This window comes from Tachysurus vachellii, chromosome 26, assembly GCF_030014155.1.
Source record: "Tachysurus vachellii isolate PV-2020 chromosome 26, HZAU_Pvac_v1, whole genome shotgun sequence".
In the NCBI taxonomy this organism is placed as follows: Eukaryota; Metazoa; Chordata; class Actinopteri; order Siluriformes; family Bagridae; genus Tachysurus; species Tachysurus vachellii.
In genome coordinates, this window is record NC_083485.1 from 16,119,958 (window position 1) to 16,137,473 (window position 17,516).

The 17,516-nt window shown below is 40.5% G+C and overlaps 1 protein-coding gene across 1 annotated transcript in view; it reads right to left on the bottom strand.

Annotated features, from left to right (window-relative positions):
* Positions 1 to 524: 524 nt before the first annotated feature.
* Positions 525 to 17,516, bottom strand: part of arhgap31 (Rho GTPase activating protein 31) — a 28,064-nt gene continuing 11,072 nt past the window's right edge. Inside the window, exons 2-12 of the mRNA XM_060862524.1 lie at positions 16,111 to 16,213; positions 14,949 to 15,093; positions 13,846 to 13,928; positions 13,627 to 13,734; positions 13,010 to 13,155; positions 11,114 to 11,321; positions 9,566 to 9,690; positions 7,498 to 7,554; positions 6,334 to 7,083; positions 5,929 to 6,089; positions 525 to 4,646 (exon numbers count right to left, since the gene is read on the bottom strand). Of these exons, the coding sequence (XP_060718507.1) occupies positions 2,427 to 4,646; positions 5,929 to 6,089; positions 6,334 to 7,083; positions 7,498 to 7,554; positions 9,566 to 9,690; positions 11,114 to 11,321; positions 13,010 to 13,155; positions 13,627 to 13,734; positions 13,846 to 13,928; positions 14,949 to 15,093; positions 16,111 to 16,213 (4,106 nt within the window). The 3' untranslated portion in view covers positions 525 to 2,426. The remainder of the gene's footprint in view (positions 4,647 to 5,928; positions 6,090 to 6,333; positions 7,084 to 7,497; positions 7,555 to 9,565; positions 9,691 to 11,113; positions 11,322 to 13,009; positions 13,156 to 13,626; positions 13,735 to 13,845; positions 13,929 to 14,948; positions 15,094 to 16,110; positions 16,214 to 17,516) is intronic.

The window sequence follows — 17,516 nt, forward strand, 5'->3', positions numbered from 1 at the left end:
CCCGACCGTCGTCGCTCATCAGTCAGGTCGCAGGAACGGACCCGACTTTAGAACATTCATATCAAATCTTAGCTGTCATGGATAAATCAAATCCTGAAATTAAAAAAAAAATGTATTCTATAATTGTACATTTCATCGATTTGTAAGTTGTTTCTGTGTCTAAAGTCTGTCGCACACTTTTTATTCATTTGCAGTTAAATCTAATGTTGTGCAACAAGTCAGTTCCTGTTATCACTCAGCAGCTTTAAACGGTCGTTTCATCACCAAGACAAAATTCTCATCATGTTACAGAGAAACCACATCGAAGTGTAAACTCCTCTGTCCCATAGAAGTCGAAAAACATCGAGTTACAGCTTTCTGTGAGCACTGACACTGGAGACTCCTTCCCTAACCTTAACCCTAACCCTAACCCTAACCCTAACCCTAACCCTAACCGTGAAATCTGTGTCCCAGTGAAAAACCTTATTTATTCTCAGGATTCTTACTTAATCTCCAGCGTGAAGCACGTACACACATCACAACAGTAAACATTAAGTGTATTTATTGTGTTGTTTACAGTGGATACATATAATAAAGCCAGTTTAGGCAAAAAAATAAAAAATACATTACAAAGTTAGTGTTCTTTGGTTACAGTCACTGACAACATAAAATATCTTTCTGTCCATACAGGAACATATAGAATGTACATTTGTGCTTTGTGTCTTTTTCTGAAACATCCTGTGTTTAATACTGTATTTATCTTTCCTGGCAGATCTTCAGTTTGTACGTCTCACACCTTCCACAGTAAACATTTTCATTTGCATCAGATTCATGAAGCGTTTGTATTTATATGAGCAAAGATGAACGAGACTGTTGACCTATCTTCATCTGAATTCAGAGAACAGCCGTTCTAACACGATCACGCTCCCGGTGCCCGCGATATATCCGAGCCGGAGAACTGCACCGCGTTTAGATCTGCACCGTAACTACGCTGGATTGCAGCATTAAGCCATGAAGCAGATGAGAAGGTGTTCAATCAGTCTCAGAACCTTCGCATCCTTTCGCTTTCCTTCATTCTGTTTCTCTCAAACTAAACACCTACCTCCAGATACCGACCTGCTAATTCAACACAAGACTAATCGCAGCAACAATCTTATTTTTATACAAAAACAGTGATATTCTCAACACTAACAAAGTGAATGTCATGAGAGACAAATTGCATAAATAAATACACACTTGATGAATTTTCAGGCATTTTTTTTGTACAATCAATAACATTTTTCTTATAGATATTTAGTTTTAATCGACAACACGTCCTGTCCCAGTAATATATTATATCACACAATATACGGTAACATAAGCACACACAATACTGTTGGCGTGGGAGCTTCAGAGCTCCATGAGGAAGGAGGTGATTAATGTAGACAGCATTTTTTTGGGCAGCATTTGCATTTTATGTATTTTTTTTTTTGTCATGGACTTTTAAAAAATAAGCATCAAAACAGTGCAGCCAAGGTTCTCTTCTAGTTACGTAACCTCTATGAAAAGGCATTTATCACATTGTGAATATTTAATATGGGCATTCAACATTTAAACTCTGTCCTTGACAGTGTCATGATGACGAGACTTTTGTGTCAGTTAAAGCGATACTGTACAGTACACAAAAGTAAAATACAAAATAATGATTGTGAATAAAGACTTCAGGGTTTTACGGCTGTATGAAAATCTGTGCATTGACACCTTACGTATTAATTGCACCATTGTTATAACACTGAATATCTGACGTATTGCCACATCCCATGTTTACTACACGGAAAATATTAAAAAGGAAAAAAAAAATCTCAGCTTGTAAATGTCTTTTTCTCCCTGGATTTCCCTCCTAAAACACAGACATGACAACAGTACACTATAAGCAGGATGTTTTTTAATCGTTCTATTTAATATCAGCTATCAGTTATCCAATCGGATTTTGGCTCCCATCCCATAATCCCTGAAACGGGTATGAAACCAATGTACACATCGCCTGGATTTAACACTAGAAATCTGAGCCAAACAAAAATCCCCAGAATTATTTGATTACTTCTGTGTAACACTTTGTTGTAATTCACTGGAACTTTATCTTCATCTTCTTCACCATTCCGAGACCACGTGAGCCAGAAACGTACAGCAGTTAGCACTAAACATACCTTTAATGCTCCTTTACCAAATAAATGCTTTTCGTTTATCTTCAACGGCTCCTTGATGTGATAAAGTTCCTTAGCAGCAGCATTTTACATCAACACCAACAAAAAAAATCCTTCATTTATCGCCTGTAGAATGAAATGGAACCTGTTATAATGTTTGGCCAGCAAGAAGAAGAACATGGTGCAGAAAATAAACGGAGACGTATTACATTCAGCGACTGTTCTCTAGTTATGACGTGAACATTCACGAGTCTAACAGACAGCTCACTCGATCTGCCGACTGCTCCTGTTGTCAAAAATCATAGACCTCCTCTGGGGCTGGTAAAAGCAGCTTGTAGAGGTTTCTAATCTCTGTCCGCTCTTGGGCAAAGTCATTTTGTTTCGCAGGGTGACCCCATCAGGGGTTTTAAGGTTCTCTGCAAGCTCCTTCGTAAGGACCTCAAGAGGAGACGTTTCAGCAGGACTCTTGATTGGTGACAGGACAAGTTTTCCATCATCCCCTGTAGGATGATAGTCCATGATAGGAAAGGGAGGACTGAAGAGAATCAGGCTCTGAGGTCTCGGACGATTCCGGAAGGAAGACCGTTGAAGTAAAGTAGATCTTTCTGGTCTGGGACAGTCCATAAAGGAGTCCCCGTTGGCAGACCGCTTCCTCCTCAGTACTGGAAACTCAGGGGCAGGTGCTGCCTTGCACGTCTCTGCCGTTTTTTCCATGGACGCCTGTCTTTGGATCCTTGTGACTGGTTTGCAGTTTTCTCTTTCCTCTTTGGAATCTTTTACCACCTGGAGAGGAGGTAAAGAATCTGCTTTCTCTACTTTGAGCTTCTCAGGTCCCCTTTCCCTTTTGTCTTGCTCTTGGCTGCCTTTCTCTGGATGAACCAGATGTGGTATGTGGCTGTACTGGACTTTTGGAGGTATAACAGGGACCGCTTTGGCCTGACACGTTTTGATCATGAACGCAGTGCGCACTGAAGACACGCTAACTGGTGCAGAGTTGCGTCGCATGGGTGCTTGTCGGTCCCTCAGGAACATCTCCAGTTCCACAGACAACCTATCATACTTTGTTCCAGAAGGGGTTATTGCCCCCCTCTGGACAGAGGAATGATCTGCAAGGTCAAGGTTTTGCTGATTTGATATGTCCCTAATGCAACGGTTTCCCAAATCCAGGTTAAGTGAGTATGGTCTGTGCTTTTGAGCAATGTTTTCCTCGTTCCTCTCTGCGATGCAGGGCTCATGAGAGACCTGTCGGTGAAATCTTTGGGAAAGGACAGAAGTCTTTGGTTTCGGAGCACCACTGTTTCTCTTTGGGATTCTGGTCGTCTCATCTTGGTGGATGGTAGTTTTGGTCTGTGCAGGCTGTGGAAGCTCCTGGTTCGTTTCCACTTTCTCTCCAGGCTCTTCAAAGTTATCAACATGTAAGAGCTCAGTTATATTTTCACAACCCGATTCATCTGACTTTTTGACTTTGGAATAGAGATCGAGACCAGGTTCACTGATTATGGCTGCATTTTCTAGTACTTTCCCTGAAGGAGGTTGTTCATCTACAATCTTCATGTCTTTTTGCAAGTTATTGGTGCTCAGTTCAGGAGATGTTTTGATTTCAGATCCTCTGGCTTGTGCTGGTGTTTTAAACAGAGGAAAAAGATCTTCCAGTTTTGTTGAGTGGAGCGGGCTCGTGACCCACTGTTTGGTAGTGCTCAAGTCTTCCCAGGGCTCCACTTGATCCAGTCCTGCCAAATGACTCCCCCAAATATCATCATCGTCTTGACTTGGAATTTCTATAGTGAGGCGTCTTTCATCTGAGCACTTCGAAAGCCTTACAATGTTACCCTTTACCCTGCTTGTTAAATTAACAGTAATACTGCTAGTTTTCTTCATGTCCTTTTTATTCTCATCATGGTTCTCTGGTAAGTCTACATTCTTGTCTGTAGACAAACTAGGAATTACAACACATGGTTTGATATCGAGACTAGAACCATAAGCAATGGCATCGTTGCTTTTCTTGGCTGAAGGATCTTCAGATGAAGAAACTGAAGGCCAGGGATCAGCATCTTGGAGAATATCTGTCTCCTTCAACTGAAGGAAGGGTAAGTGCTGCAGCTTGTTTGCCATAATATCCAGTGACTCAAACGAATCCAAGCTCTTATGATCCTTATTTTCAGTGGCTAGGTAATTCCAGTCAACACCACGGTTGGGAGGTGTTTCCAGAGAGAGCCTTGACGTCGTGTTAAAAAGTGTAGCACCTGAACGGTCCAACGTGAGACCTTTTATGGTGTCTTTGAAGTGCTCCTTCGAAGACACTGGGTGAGTAGGTAAACTGCTTCTTCTTTTAGCTTGAGCAGTACGATTTAGAGCACCATCATGTCCAGTGATTTTACTCATAGAGCCACTGGTTTTCAGAAGGTCCTTCGAAACGTTTGTTTCAGGCTCAGTGATCCTGAGCTCATGATCAGACCACAGCTCCGGATCGATCGATTCTATGTCCTGAACAAGACAAAAAAATGGTGTGATTAGTCTACTTGTGATTTAGATATTAATCTAGATTTTTCTCTCACTCACTCACTCATTCATCTTCTACCGCTTATCCGAACTACCTCAGGTCACGGGGAGCCTGTGCCTATCTCAGGCGTCATCGGGCATCAAGGCAGGATACACCCTGGACGGAGTGCCAACCCATCACAGGGCAAACACACACTCTCATTCACTCACACAATCACACACTACGGACAATTTTCCAGAGATGCCAATCAACCTACCATGCATGTCTTTGGACCGGGGGAGGAAACCGGAGTACCCGGAGGAAACCCCCGAGGCACGGGGAGAACATGCAAACTCCACACACACAAGGTGGAGGTGGGAATCGAACCCCCAACCCTGGAGGTTTGAGGCGAACGTGATAACCACTAAGACACCGTGCACCCTCTAGATTTTTCTAATGTCTATAATTCATTCATTAATTGTTTTAGATAATAAAGTTAATAAACATTATTAATAGACAACACGGCACCGGGGCTAAGAGAGAATCACAAATAATCTCAAACCTAAAAAATGATCCTAATCCTAATGAAGTGAATTAAATTCAGCGAAACAAAAGTTGGAAATGTGATAGGAAATGAACTATGAATTAAACTGTGAATTAAAACGGGCGTATGAGAGTGTGTGTGTGCCCTGCGATGGGTTGGCACTCCGTCCAGGGTGTATCCTGCCTTGATGCCCGATGACGCCTGAGATAGGCACAGGCTCCACGTGACCCGAGGTAGTCTGATAAGTGGTAGAAAATGAATGAATGAATGAATTAATTAAAACGGGCAGTTGGTCCATTTTTGTGTGGTCTCTGCTGGCCATCTTGTTAAAAAGAGCTGGATTTGGTGGATAAGTCTGTGTGGTGAAAAGTAAAAAAGAAAAGCTCATAAAGCATGTGTGATGTAGTCATTTGCATGTGTTGGAGAGGAGAGCTCGGTTAAGGTTCCTGCTCAAGGGTCCAGGATTTACTAATCCCTCCCTGTTATTAGGTTTTGTTATGGAAATGAATATAAGAAAATGGCGAGTATAACAGAAAGCTAATGACGGTCGACAGGGAGTGTAACACTGTTTTATTCTTATATTATAAACAACGAGGGAGTAATGTGTAAATTGGCACCAAGAAATACTTGGAAATGGTTCTATAAACTGACCAGTATTCATTTCACCCTGACTCATGCCAGGCAAATTAGGACCAAAAGACTAGTAGATTCCTGAATAGAAATGATGATATTATCACTCTCACCAGTTGGTCCAGTTTTTTTGGCTCAGTGAGCTGCGCTGATGAGGCATCCAGTTCTTTCCCAGAGGATTGAGGCATTTCTTTGTGGTTTTCTGTTGCTTTAGCCTGAGATGGCATTAAGTTCTCTGACATTTCTACACAAGTCTTTACCTCCATATCACCGCCTGAAAGAGTGAACAGGGAAGAACATCATCGTTAGTAAGAGATTTACATTCTCTCCAGGTCATAATGACTTGCTCTTACAGGGACACTGAAGATGTTTTGCCGTTAGTGCGCCCAACAAATGTTTTATTAACGTTTAAAAGCATCTCATTACATTGAATACATTATCTGTAAATGGAGGATTATTTGAGACACATTTATGTGCACATTTGCATGCACAGACACACACACACAATCTTATCTTACTCTGTGCTGCTGTTTCGGAGGGGACCACCCCGGTGCTCCTCTCATTCATTTGACTCTCCTCTGTGGGGACGGAGCTGCTGTTGCTATAGATACCGTATCCGCCGCTGTTGCCGAGCGGGTTCTCTCTGCCCCCAAATAGTCTCTCCCTGTCTCGGAAATCAAAGCTCCCACTGTTGCTGGGGTGTGGCTCTCTAAAGCTAGCACTTCCCAAGCTTCCCATGCTGCGTTCCCGCTCTATCCCTGCCACCCTGCAGGGGGTGCTGTTGGAACTGATGACCGCTGACACGCGCAACGGCACAGACACCGCGAACGGCTCTGAGATGTTGAGCGCCTTACGTTGATGCCTCGGCGACGACTCCAAGGGGAACAAGCTGCCCGGAAAAGACGGCCGTGACGGACCGTTGTGCGAGGAACCGGAATACAACATCCGGCGGTTTTTCGGGGACGTAGGCCGACATGTCGTCAACTCGTCCCCTTTGAACACCTTCAGCTGCTCAGGAAGAGCACGCTGTAACGGAGATGAAGTGGCAGATGAAGAAGATGGAGATGTCGACGAGATGTTTTGAGTCCCTCTGATTGTTTTGACGCTCGGACTGTGTCCGGTTTCGCCGCTGGCTTTTCGCAATTCAAATTCCCAGTTAGGATCCTGTTCGTTCGGATCGTAGTTGATATCCGAACCCAGGGTTCGTGATTTCACCACAGGAGCGAAGAATCCGTTTTTCCCTCTGCCTGACACGGCTCTGTCTTCATCTGAGTGGGATTGGAATGACTTGGTTACCATTTTGCAGTTTTATGTCAGACAGATTTTAAGGATTTAAAATGAAATTTTTGTTGCATTAAATAAATGGGATATGTGACTAAAGTCCTGATTAAACATACAGCCAAAGTCCTGGTACTATACTGTAAAAAATATTGCATTGCTTCAGTTCAGAGTACTACAAAATAATGACTAGAGCACAGACGTGATGTGTGTAAATTAGGCTTTTCACAGGACACCTGATGCTCCGGTGATTGTTTCTGTACCACTTCACACGTACAAACGCTAACCGTACACTCTGCACTTAACGTTTTTTCTCCCCACTTATACAGAATCCAGTATTTAAACATATACACAATGGAGAGTGTGGATTAATTGGTGCTCATGGTGTTGTGTTGTAGCTCCACCTGTTGGCAGAGAGCACAGAGAGTCCATGCTCTTGGACGGACGGATCCCAGTCTTTTCTGTGGAAGGAAGAAAAAAAAAACATCAACGTTTTATGTTTCAAAAGCACATCTGTTTAACGCCGTGTGAAATTACACATTATGAATTCGATAATGATGTGTGACCGCACATCTTATTAGATTTTTAGACGCCATTAACATTGAGTAATGAAAGTCAAATTCTCCCTTGAAGCGCTCAGATACGGAGTCGAACGGAAAGGAAACGGTGGATAAAAAGGAAAACATCAGATAAGTGTAATTTAAAACGTCGTAACAATCAAAAACTTGTGTTTACTTCTTTCCTTTTTACAGAAATGTTCTCATTTTCATTAACACTCAAATCTCCACGTGTTTAAACGTTACATAGCGTCCAGCGTTCGGTAATAATGGACTCGGAAATATTCACAACTCAGATAACCGGATTATTTTTTCTTCACATTTCTACATTGTGATTTTCTTATTATTATAGCCATAAAGCATCAAATGTAATGCAATGTAATAAAGATGTTATTATTATGATGTACAGGACGTGTCCCTGATGTACAGGACGTGTCCCTGATGTACAGGACGTGTCCCTGATGTACCCGCCGTGTCCCTGATGTACAGGACGTGTCCCTGATGTACAGGACGTGTCCCTGATGTACAGGACGTGTCCCTGATGTACACGCCGTGTCCCTGATGTACAGGACGTGTGCCTGATGTACACGACGTGTCCCTGATGTACAGTACATGTCCCTGATGTACACGACGTGTCCCTGATGTACAGTACGTGTCCCTGATGTACACAACGTGTCCCTGATGTACAGGACGTGTCCCTGATGTACAGGACGTGTCCCTGATGTACAGGACGTGTCCCTGATGAACAGGACGTGTCCCTGATGAACAGGACGTGTCCCTGATGTACATGAAGTGTCCCTGATGAACAGGACGTGTCCCTGATGTACATGAAGTGTCCCTGATGAACAGGACGTGTCCCTGATGTACACAACGTGTCCCTGATGTACACGAAGTGTCCCTGATTGAACAGGACATGTCCCTGATGTACACAAAGTGTCCCTGATGTACAGGACGTATCCCTGATGTACAGGACGTGTCCTTGATGTACACAAAGTGTCCCTGATGTACAGGACGTGTCCCTGATGTACAGGACGTGTCCCTGATGTACACAAAGTGTCCCTGATGAACAGGACGTGTCCCTGATGTACAGGACGTGTCCCTGACGTACAGGACGTGTCCCTGATGTACACAAAGTGTCCCTGATGTACACAAAGTGTCCCTGATGAACAGTACGTGTCCCTGATCTGAGACTCTGTTTCATTTAAAACATCACCTGAATGTACACATTAACTCTAGTCTAATGAAGTTGTTCCTTTCAGCACATGGACTACTGTAGGTTTCTCCTTCCTTTTACTACACGTTCTTTTTTATAAACACAGCAGGCTGTGAGATTCTTCTGCACAGAAGTGTAATGAAATTAATTAAAGCAGTTAGATTAGATTAGAAGAGGTTCTGTGATCAGATGCGCTTAGTGTTTTAAGTAATATAAAAGATTACATTACATTTACATTACACTTATGTCTTTAGTTGTAGTGGCTCACATTTCCTCACTTATTCACCCGACACCACTTGGGTATTGAACCCGAACACTTTATCTGTTGGTATTAATCAAATATCAGAGTGAAATTCAATCATCGGCTCCATTTTGGGCGATGCTTTAGCTTCAGATATCTCTTAGCAGCCTGAGTATTTAGTGAAGTGAATTTTATTCCATATCAACACGTAGAAACTAAAACTAAAATCATTTCCCTCCGTTTTATTCTTTTCGTTTTTAATTTCGTTTTATTCGTGTAGTACGTTTAACAAGCGACAGCAGCTTTACAGAAATCCGGGTGTATATTTAGATCCCCGAAGCGAACGAGCCTGAGGCGACAGCCAAGACAAAAAATCCTTGACATAACAAGATATTTTTCCGTAGGTCTTTTCTCCTTTTCCTTAAAATTCCTGTCACATCCACACAACAGCAGCACCGTACCCGAGACGTTCTGCGCTCTCATGAACACGCTCCCATTGCGACTCAACTTCCCCTTGCCGTCAGCAACGGATCGCCCCAGACTGAAGATGGACTTCCACTTCTTTGACTTTCCAGAGAATTTCCTCCTGTTGTGGAGACAAACATGTTGTTACACCTCTGAAGACGACCGAGGCACCGAGCTCACGTGTGTAGCTCAATATGTCAAATATTTAGAGATGCTGAAACCTCTGTTTTTTTTTCCCTCCTGTTCAGGTGAGCAGACACTGAGCTGCACTCAGGTGTGAAAAAATTGTTAACGCGTTTCAGGCACAAGCCGGTTTTACACACACGATGGGAAAGAGACCTTGAAGGTAGATTCTTTTCTTCCTCTTCTCACAATAAACTAAGAACAAAGTCAAGTGGAAGTGTGGAAGTCAAAGTAGAAGAGGAACGTTAAAAACTGCATTTTGCTAATGATCTCTTGAGAAATATTATCCTTCATCACCTTTGCAGAATGTAATTAACATACCATTGGATAAAAACATGCACTGGATAAAATGCAATAAGCTGAGATTACTTTTATTGTTGAACATTACAAATGCTCCAAAGCTCTATAGATGCATTTAAATTCAGATCAGTATTTATCTCTATATATAATTATTTAATATACGATTATTCACCGTTTTCATTTTTTTTTTTAAATTAATTGTTTCTGTAAAGTTATTTGTGCTTCATATTAAGCAGCTTTTCTGATTTTGGTTTCTAAATAGAAAGGATTTAACCCACAGCTGAACAGATATGGTTTGGATACTGAAGCCTTTTTTATTAACTGTCAGGGTAAAGAGGGGGCCAATACTTTGTGTCGAGCAACAAATGGGCCACGGTTGGTAATTTTACACCTACATAGTGACCCGTGTGGCATGTACAGTACACCTGATAAAGCTGTAGCTTTGTGCATATAGTGTGTGTATGTTGTGTGACAGGTGTGTGTGTGTGTGTGTGTGTGTGTGTGTGTGTGTGTGTTATGTGGGTGTAACAAAGAGTTTAAAATAACACTGACATGCAAAGGGAAAATATTAGTGCACTTATAATGAACAAGAGAAGTGGAACCAGTTTTTTAAGTGTGTGTGTGTGTGTGTGTGTGTGTGTGTGTACACTAATTGTTCTTAAATGTTATATATGTTATGTAAACTCTATGAAGAACAAGGCACTTGTAACACTGTACACGTTATTATACACAACTGAGGACCATTTGAAGGGACATTTGGAAGGTCTCTATATATAAATATGGGGACAGTTTTTTTTTTTTTTGGTAATCAGTCATGTCCTGTGTACTGTCTATTGTGCAAAAGTTGTATATCTTAACCATCAACCTTTATTTCTGTAATGATAAAAACAAAAGTGCTCGCTGTTGTTCCCAGGATCAGCTCCGAATGCACAGACACCTTCACCAGGATCATGAAACGTGGTCTGGATGTGTGTGTGTGTGTGTGTGTGTGTGTGTGTGTGTGTGTGTGTGTGTGTGTGTGTGTGTGTGTGTGTGTGTGTGTGTGTGTGTGTGAGGCTTACTTGCTCTCACTAAGCTCTATGACAGTGTGGTACATGGCGGCGGTGCTCGTGTCAGGGAGGCTGTTCTCTCTGAGTCGTTCGGTTCTCGCCGGATGATTGGGAGCCAGTGTTCGAGCCTGAGCTTCCTCCAGACTCATCAGCTTCATCGGCGGACACTGACTCACTGCTGGCAGCGTAGCGTACTTCTCCACACACATTACAGCTGCACCTGCACACAGACACACACACAAAGTGTCAGAATGAACTGTTGTTATATCACAGAGTGTAATTTCTACTCGTTGAACATTCTGAAACACATCCTTCAGAGCAGCGTGACAAACAATAACATTAATATCTAATGATAATGATAACAGGATTGTAGAGCGGAACGTTGCACAGGAATGGAAGCGATTCCAGGACATGGGACAAAATATTTTACAAAGCAGTGGTTATGCAATGAAAATGTGCATCAACGCTGCAGTAATAAAATAACTCACGCTTTAGTTATTTGATTTAAACAATAATAAGTGTTGTGATTGATGAATCCTGCTCGAACGACTTTATTAAACAAATCAATAACTCAGGACACTGCGACTTCAGAGCTCTTTAACAACTTTTCATTTTACGCACAGATATTTGAGTAGAAAAGTGGTGGAATCATACTAAAAATATTAAAAGGTTCCTTTTTTTTATTCATGGTAAATGTAATAAAAGAGAAACTCTTTCTATAAGTAGCTCACAAACAAACAGGAGAAGAGAGCCTGTGAAGATTCCTCTATTTATTTAGTAATACTAGCTTGTCATTTTTATGGTTCTAACTGTAATTACTTTACTGTGTGTGTACAATTTATTCATTCACTCACTCATTTTCTACCGCTTATCAGAACTACCTCGGGTCACGGGGAGCCTGTGCCTATCTCAGGCATCATCGGGCATCAAGGCAGGATACACCCTGGACGGAGTGCCAACCCATCACAGGGCACACACACACACACTCTCATTCACTCACACAATCACACACTACGGACAATTTTCCAGAGATGCCAATCAACCTACCTTGCATGTCTTTGGACCGGGGGAGGAAACCGGAGTACCCGGAGGAAACCCCCGAGGCACGGGGAGAACATGCAAACTCCACACACACAAGGTGGAGGCGGGAATCGAACCCCCAACCCTGGAGGTGTGAGGCGAACGTGCTAACCACTAAGCCACCGTGCCCCTTGTGTGTACAATTATTTTACAAAATATATTTCAATATGCTAAAGTTCTGCAACAAGACAGACATAAGGACAGAAAACAAGTTAATGTCATGACCGACCTGCTCATAAATACATTTCTTTTACGGGTGTACAAACTTTTGCACTGGACTGTATTTTTATTGTTGTTTTCTAAACTGTTTGTAGAAGCTGCAAAGTTCTATGTACATTGCTATGATGATGATGATGATGATGATGATGATGATGTAATGAAGGTCAGTTTATATGATGAGTCCTGGTCCGTTTCATGTTGATTTAAATCTCCACACAGTCATGAGTTCCCATTCCCTCGTACTTGGACTCAGACAGTCAGACACGAGCAGTTTGTGCAGTTGCTGGATCTCAGCCCAGTGTTTTTGTGCTGTATTTTTGGCTTTGAGTCTAATTTCATTGTGTTTTGATCTCCTCCCTTAAGGAGCCTTTTTTCTTTTCCGACCGTCATAATCACAGAGGCAGCAGGCGGCGACTCAGTGAGTCAGACTCTGAGGCTCTGAGCTGTGTGATACTGACCAGTAGGGTCCCAAATCCCAAAGCCCTGAATCCTGACCTGCTATTCGTGAAACTGAGCGGTTTTACCTTTACATTAAAAGAAACATCTGCCAGGTGAATAAATGTAAATGTTTATAAGATGGATCTATTGTAAATTAAGCTGTGAACAAACCTTCTTTCAGGGGTCTCGGAGGATCAGCTCCGGGGTTAAAGATCTGCTCTGTGTGATTCAGGATAAACTCTACCACTGACTGCTGAACCCGAACCTCCAGAAAGGCCTCGTCACCGTTACACACTGACACCTCGATCTCCTTCCAGCTGCACACATCACCGAGCAACAGCAGCATGATTACTTCTGTTCCACCCCTTACACACACACGCTAACATCTCACAACAGGCGACTAATATCATAAAGTAGAATAGAATTAGTATAAAAGAATAAAAATAATATTCTATAAATAATATAATAAAATATTCAAATAATAATATATAACTAATTTTAAAAATAAAGGAAAAGAAAGCAAAGGTAAATATATTAAAAATAATATTTTAGATTAAAACTCAGTTATCATTTAAAATCAAATTAAATTCTTAATTTTCTTTTAATTAAATTTATTATTAAAATGTGTTATTTTAGAATGTGTGACCTGTTTAAATGGCAAAATAACTAAGCAAATTATTGCTTATTATAAATTATTAATAACGTAATCAAATTTATTGATATTAAAATGAACTGATATCAATAATAACAGAAAATTCAATTTGTATAAATAATTGTGTTTGTCTGACCGGAGCAGGTTAGGAGCCCAGACCAGGGCCAGGTTACGTGTGTGCATGTTGGTCTGGTGGCTGAGGGTGGCCAGGTGAGCCAAGTGCTTGGCCAGGTACTCCAGAGTTCTAACATCAGAGAGAGAGCGATGTCAGAGAACTCACACTAACACTCAGCAGGAGTTAACACAGCGCTGTGTCCTTAGTGAAACAGCAGAAAGATGTTACAGGTGTTTTTACCTGAAGTGTCCGATGGGAAGCTCTTTGATAACGTGCTGAATGTTCCTGAGCCGCTCATGTTCCTCTTTCACTGACACGGCGTCCTGAATGCACAATAAAGGTCGTATTCACACGTATTCACACTAAGGCTGCGGTTTCTACTTCACAGTCGTACACAACATCTCCACACTGCTTCATTTACATAAATCAGCATACAGCTTAAAGATACGAGATATATAAACATTAACAAAGCTTTTTCTGAAGAAAAAAGAATAACGTACCTATAAACATCCACAGTAAAAATTAATAACTCACTACACATAGAGGTTTTAACTGTATAAAATCTCTACGAATATGTTCAAAATGAACAAAATGTTTAATACAGATATAAAAAAATTTCAAATGCCTATAATATTCAAACATGGAATAATTCCTAAATTGTCATTTTAAAAGTATAAATATTAAATGAATACAGAATGTTAAATAACAATATTAGCCATTAATAACAAAAAGAACAAAATAAAATTAAAATCTCATGAATACATTTTATATACAAATTTAATTTAGTTAATTATTTAAGAACATCTAATGACTCACAGAAGCCAAGGAGATTGACAAGAATTAAATGTGTTTGAAAAGCAGCATTAGCAAAAAGTGAACAAATATACAAACATTGTGTTAGCCGTCCTGTAGTGTGGAGATCCGCATAAACATACAAACAGTAGCTTTACAGAACTAACAGATATTAGGAAAAGATATAGAAATCATACTAACATTAATACAATAACATAACATAATACAAGCATTAGCACTAGAAGATGAAGTTCCAGAATTAGCAGTAATTCAGTGTTCAGGACATAGTTTGAAGTTCTAATCTGAACTAATCTAATCTGCTAATTATGCTACACAGTTTATTTGTGGTGTTTTTGTGACTCTACACTCCTCACGTGTCTTGTCTGATTTTACCAACTGGCGATGTTTTGTTTGTGTTTTGTTTATAATGTAACATCACACATTTTCAGGGGGGAAAATCCCACTGAGTAATTACGCGTTAAATGAAGAAAGAAAGCTGTAATTAGCGTAATTCTGATCTGACGCGACGTCTCCATCGTGTCCTGACTCACCGTGAACTTCTGGTAAAGTTCGTAGGTGAGCAGTGGGTTGGGCAGCTCCCTGAAATACAGTTTACACAACGAGCCGACGCAGTGGATGTCCTGTAGATACACTTCCTTAGTGAGGTCAGGACACTGCTCCGAGATGAACTCCTGCCTACACACACGTTAGTTCACTTCAGTTTTATGTGACACACTCAAACATTTGTTTAGGTGCAGATCAACATTCACTACAAATTACTGTGCAGTGACACAACGGGAAAACGACAACATTAACATCTAAAGGAAATAGCAACGTAAAGCTCACACAATGAGAGAACACTAACTTCACACTGAAGCTAACACAGTGAGAGAACGGAAACATCACACTGAAGCTAACACAATGAGAGAATGCTAACTTCACACTGAATAACACAGCATGAGAAGCTAACATCACACTAAAGCTAACACAATGAGAGAATGCTAACTTCACACTGAAGCTAACACAATGAGAGAATGCTAACATCACACTAAAGCTAACACAATGAGAGAATGCTAACTTCACACTGAAGCTAACAAGTGAGAGAACGCTAACATCACACTGAATAACACAGCATGAGAAGCTAACATCACACTGAAGCTAACACAGTGAGAGAACGCTAACTACACACCAAAGCTAACACAGTGAGAGAATGCTAACATCACACCAAAGCTAACACAGTGAGAAAATGCTAATTGTTAATCTGACTTCTCCCTAATGACATTTGTTAATGTAAATGGGACATGGCTAATGTAGCTAATAAATGTTGACCAATCATTGTACTGAAAAATAAGCTTAACAATCAACAAATAACAAGTCAGTAAACACTCATTTATGGAGCTAACGCTAACCCAGTGAGTGAACTTTAACTAGCAAATGAAAACAAACCCAGTGAGTAAAAGCTAACTAAGTACATTTAAACTCCACGAGTTAAAGCTAACAGCATTAGCACCTGAGGAAACTAAATAAAAACCTAAATTTATTACATTTCTCTCTAATGAGGCTAATGTGTAAAAAAATTTTTTTTTCCTGTAATTTGTCAGTTAGCTAATTATAGCAAAGTTAAAGTCTCGTGAGTGAAAGCTAACCTAACCTCAGGTAAATAGTAAAAGTATACGAAATTTGCGGCTGTTAGCCTTAACCGTGACCTCTGACCTCAGGCGCTGGATGTTGGAGGTGATTCCTGAAAGTCTGTAGATTCCGTCAACAATGCCGTGTTTCTCGATGAACTCTGCACATGTCTTTAGAACCTGAGGAACTGAGACACAAATAAAGAAACGCTTCATACAGTGACAGCAGCACATTAATAAATAATCAATAATAACAGGACAAAATCTTGTTCTGATTGGATGGATCTTATCACTGGACTGTAAACATGATTAACAAACTAGATTTGTAAAGTTCGTCATGACAAACTTTGATGTTGGCTTTGACGAGGTAAGTATCTGCAAAGGCCGGTGCTTTTTGGAGGCGAGTGGACATAAGGGTCAGTGTTACTTTTGGAGGCAAGTGGACATAAAACTTGTGAAATCTAGTGGCGTGCTAGGGTGCCAAAACATTTGGAGGCAAGTGGAGACGAGCATGTGATGTCATAAGAAAACCTGTGACGCAATTCCTCTCCTTGGGCTGAGTGTTTTAATATGCCACATGTCTATGTTGTGCTAATTTCTTAGTTTTCATGTGACATCACGTGACGTCACATGACGTCCTCAGAATACCCGTGAGGAGGTTCCCTCATTGTTCTGAGTGTTCTGATATGCCACATGTAATAATAATAATCTTAAATAGGAAAACAGAACGTTGGCTTCTACAAAGCCAACATAATAAGAGTTAACGTAGTGAAAAACGTGAAGAGAACGAAAATAACACAGACATCAGAGAGAAACTGAGTCTATTCAATATGACTTTAATTTAACATTAACCTCCAGATGTAAAGTGTGTGGAGCTCATTATTATTGGCCAATCACTATGATGATATTTTTTATTTTGTTCAAAACTAAACTTTTTGACCAAAATCTTAACAAATTAACATGAACCCAGTGAGTGAAATTAAACTAGCGAACAAAAGCTAATGCGCTAAGAGCAACTAATTAGCACACAGAAGCTGATCTAGTGAGGAGAAGCTAACTCAAAGCAACATATCAGGCTGATGTTAATGTTCTGCAAGTAAATACGCTCAAAATATGTGACATCTAACGCCAATAATAAATAAAGACTTTTTTTCAGCCTGAGCTGAACATCCACTGTGACTGACAGACCTGCTGTTTGCTCTCTTCAACTGAAAACTAACGAGCAAAATTAAAAGGTATTTCACGTGTCACATTAAGTTAAAAATGTATAACATCGTTACATGGAATTAAAAATAACAGAAAATCTCTCATCATTCTTGCTTCATCATTTCATCATCGAGTTTTCCTCCCTGAGCAAAGTCTCAAAAGAAACACATAAATACACAGATCTGTTATTTCACCTGCTATTAGCATATTTTATAGATTAATATTTATATATATATATATATATATATATATATATATATATATATATATATATATATATATATA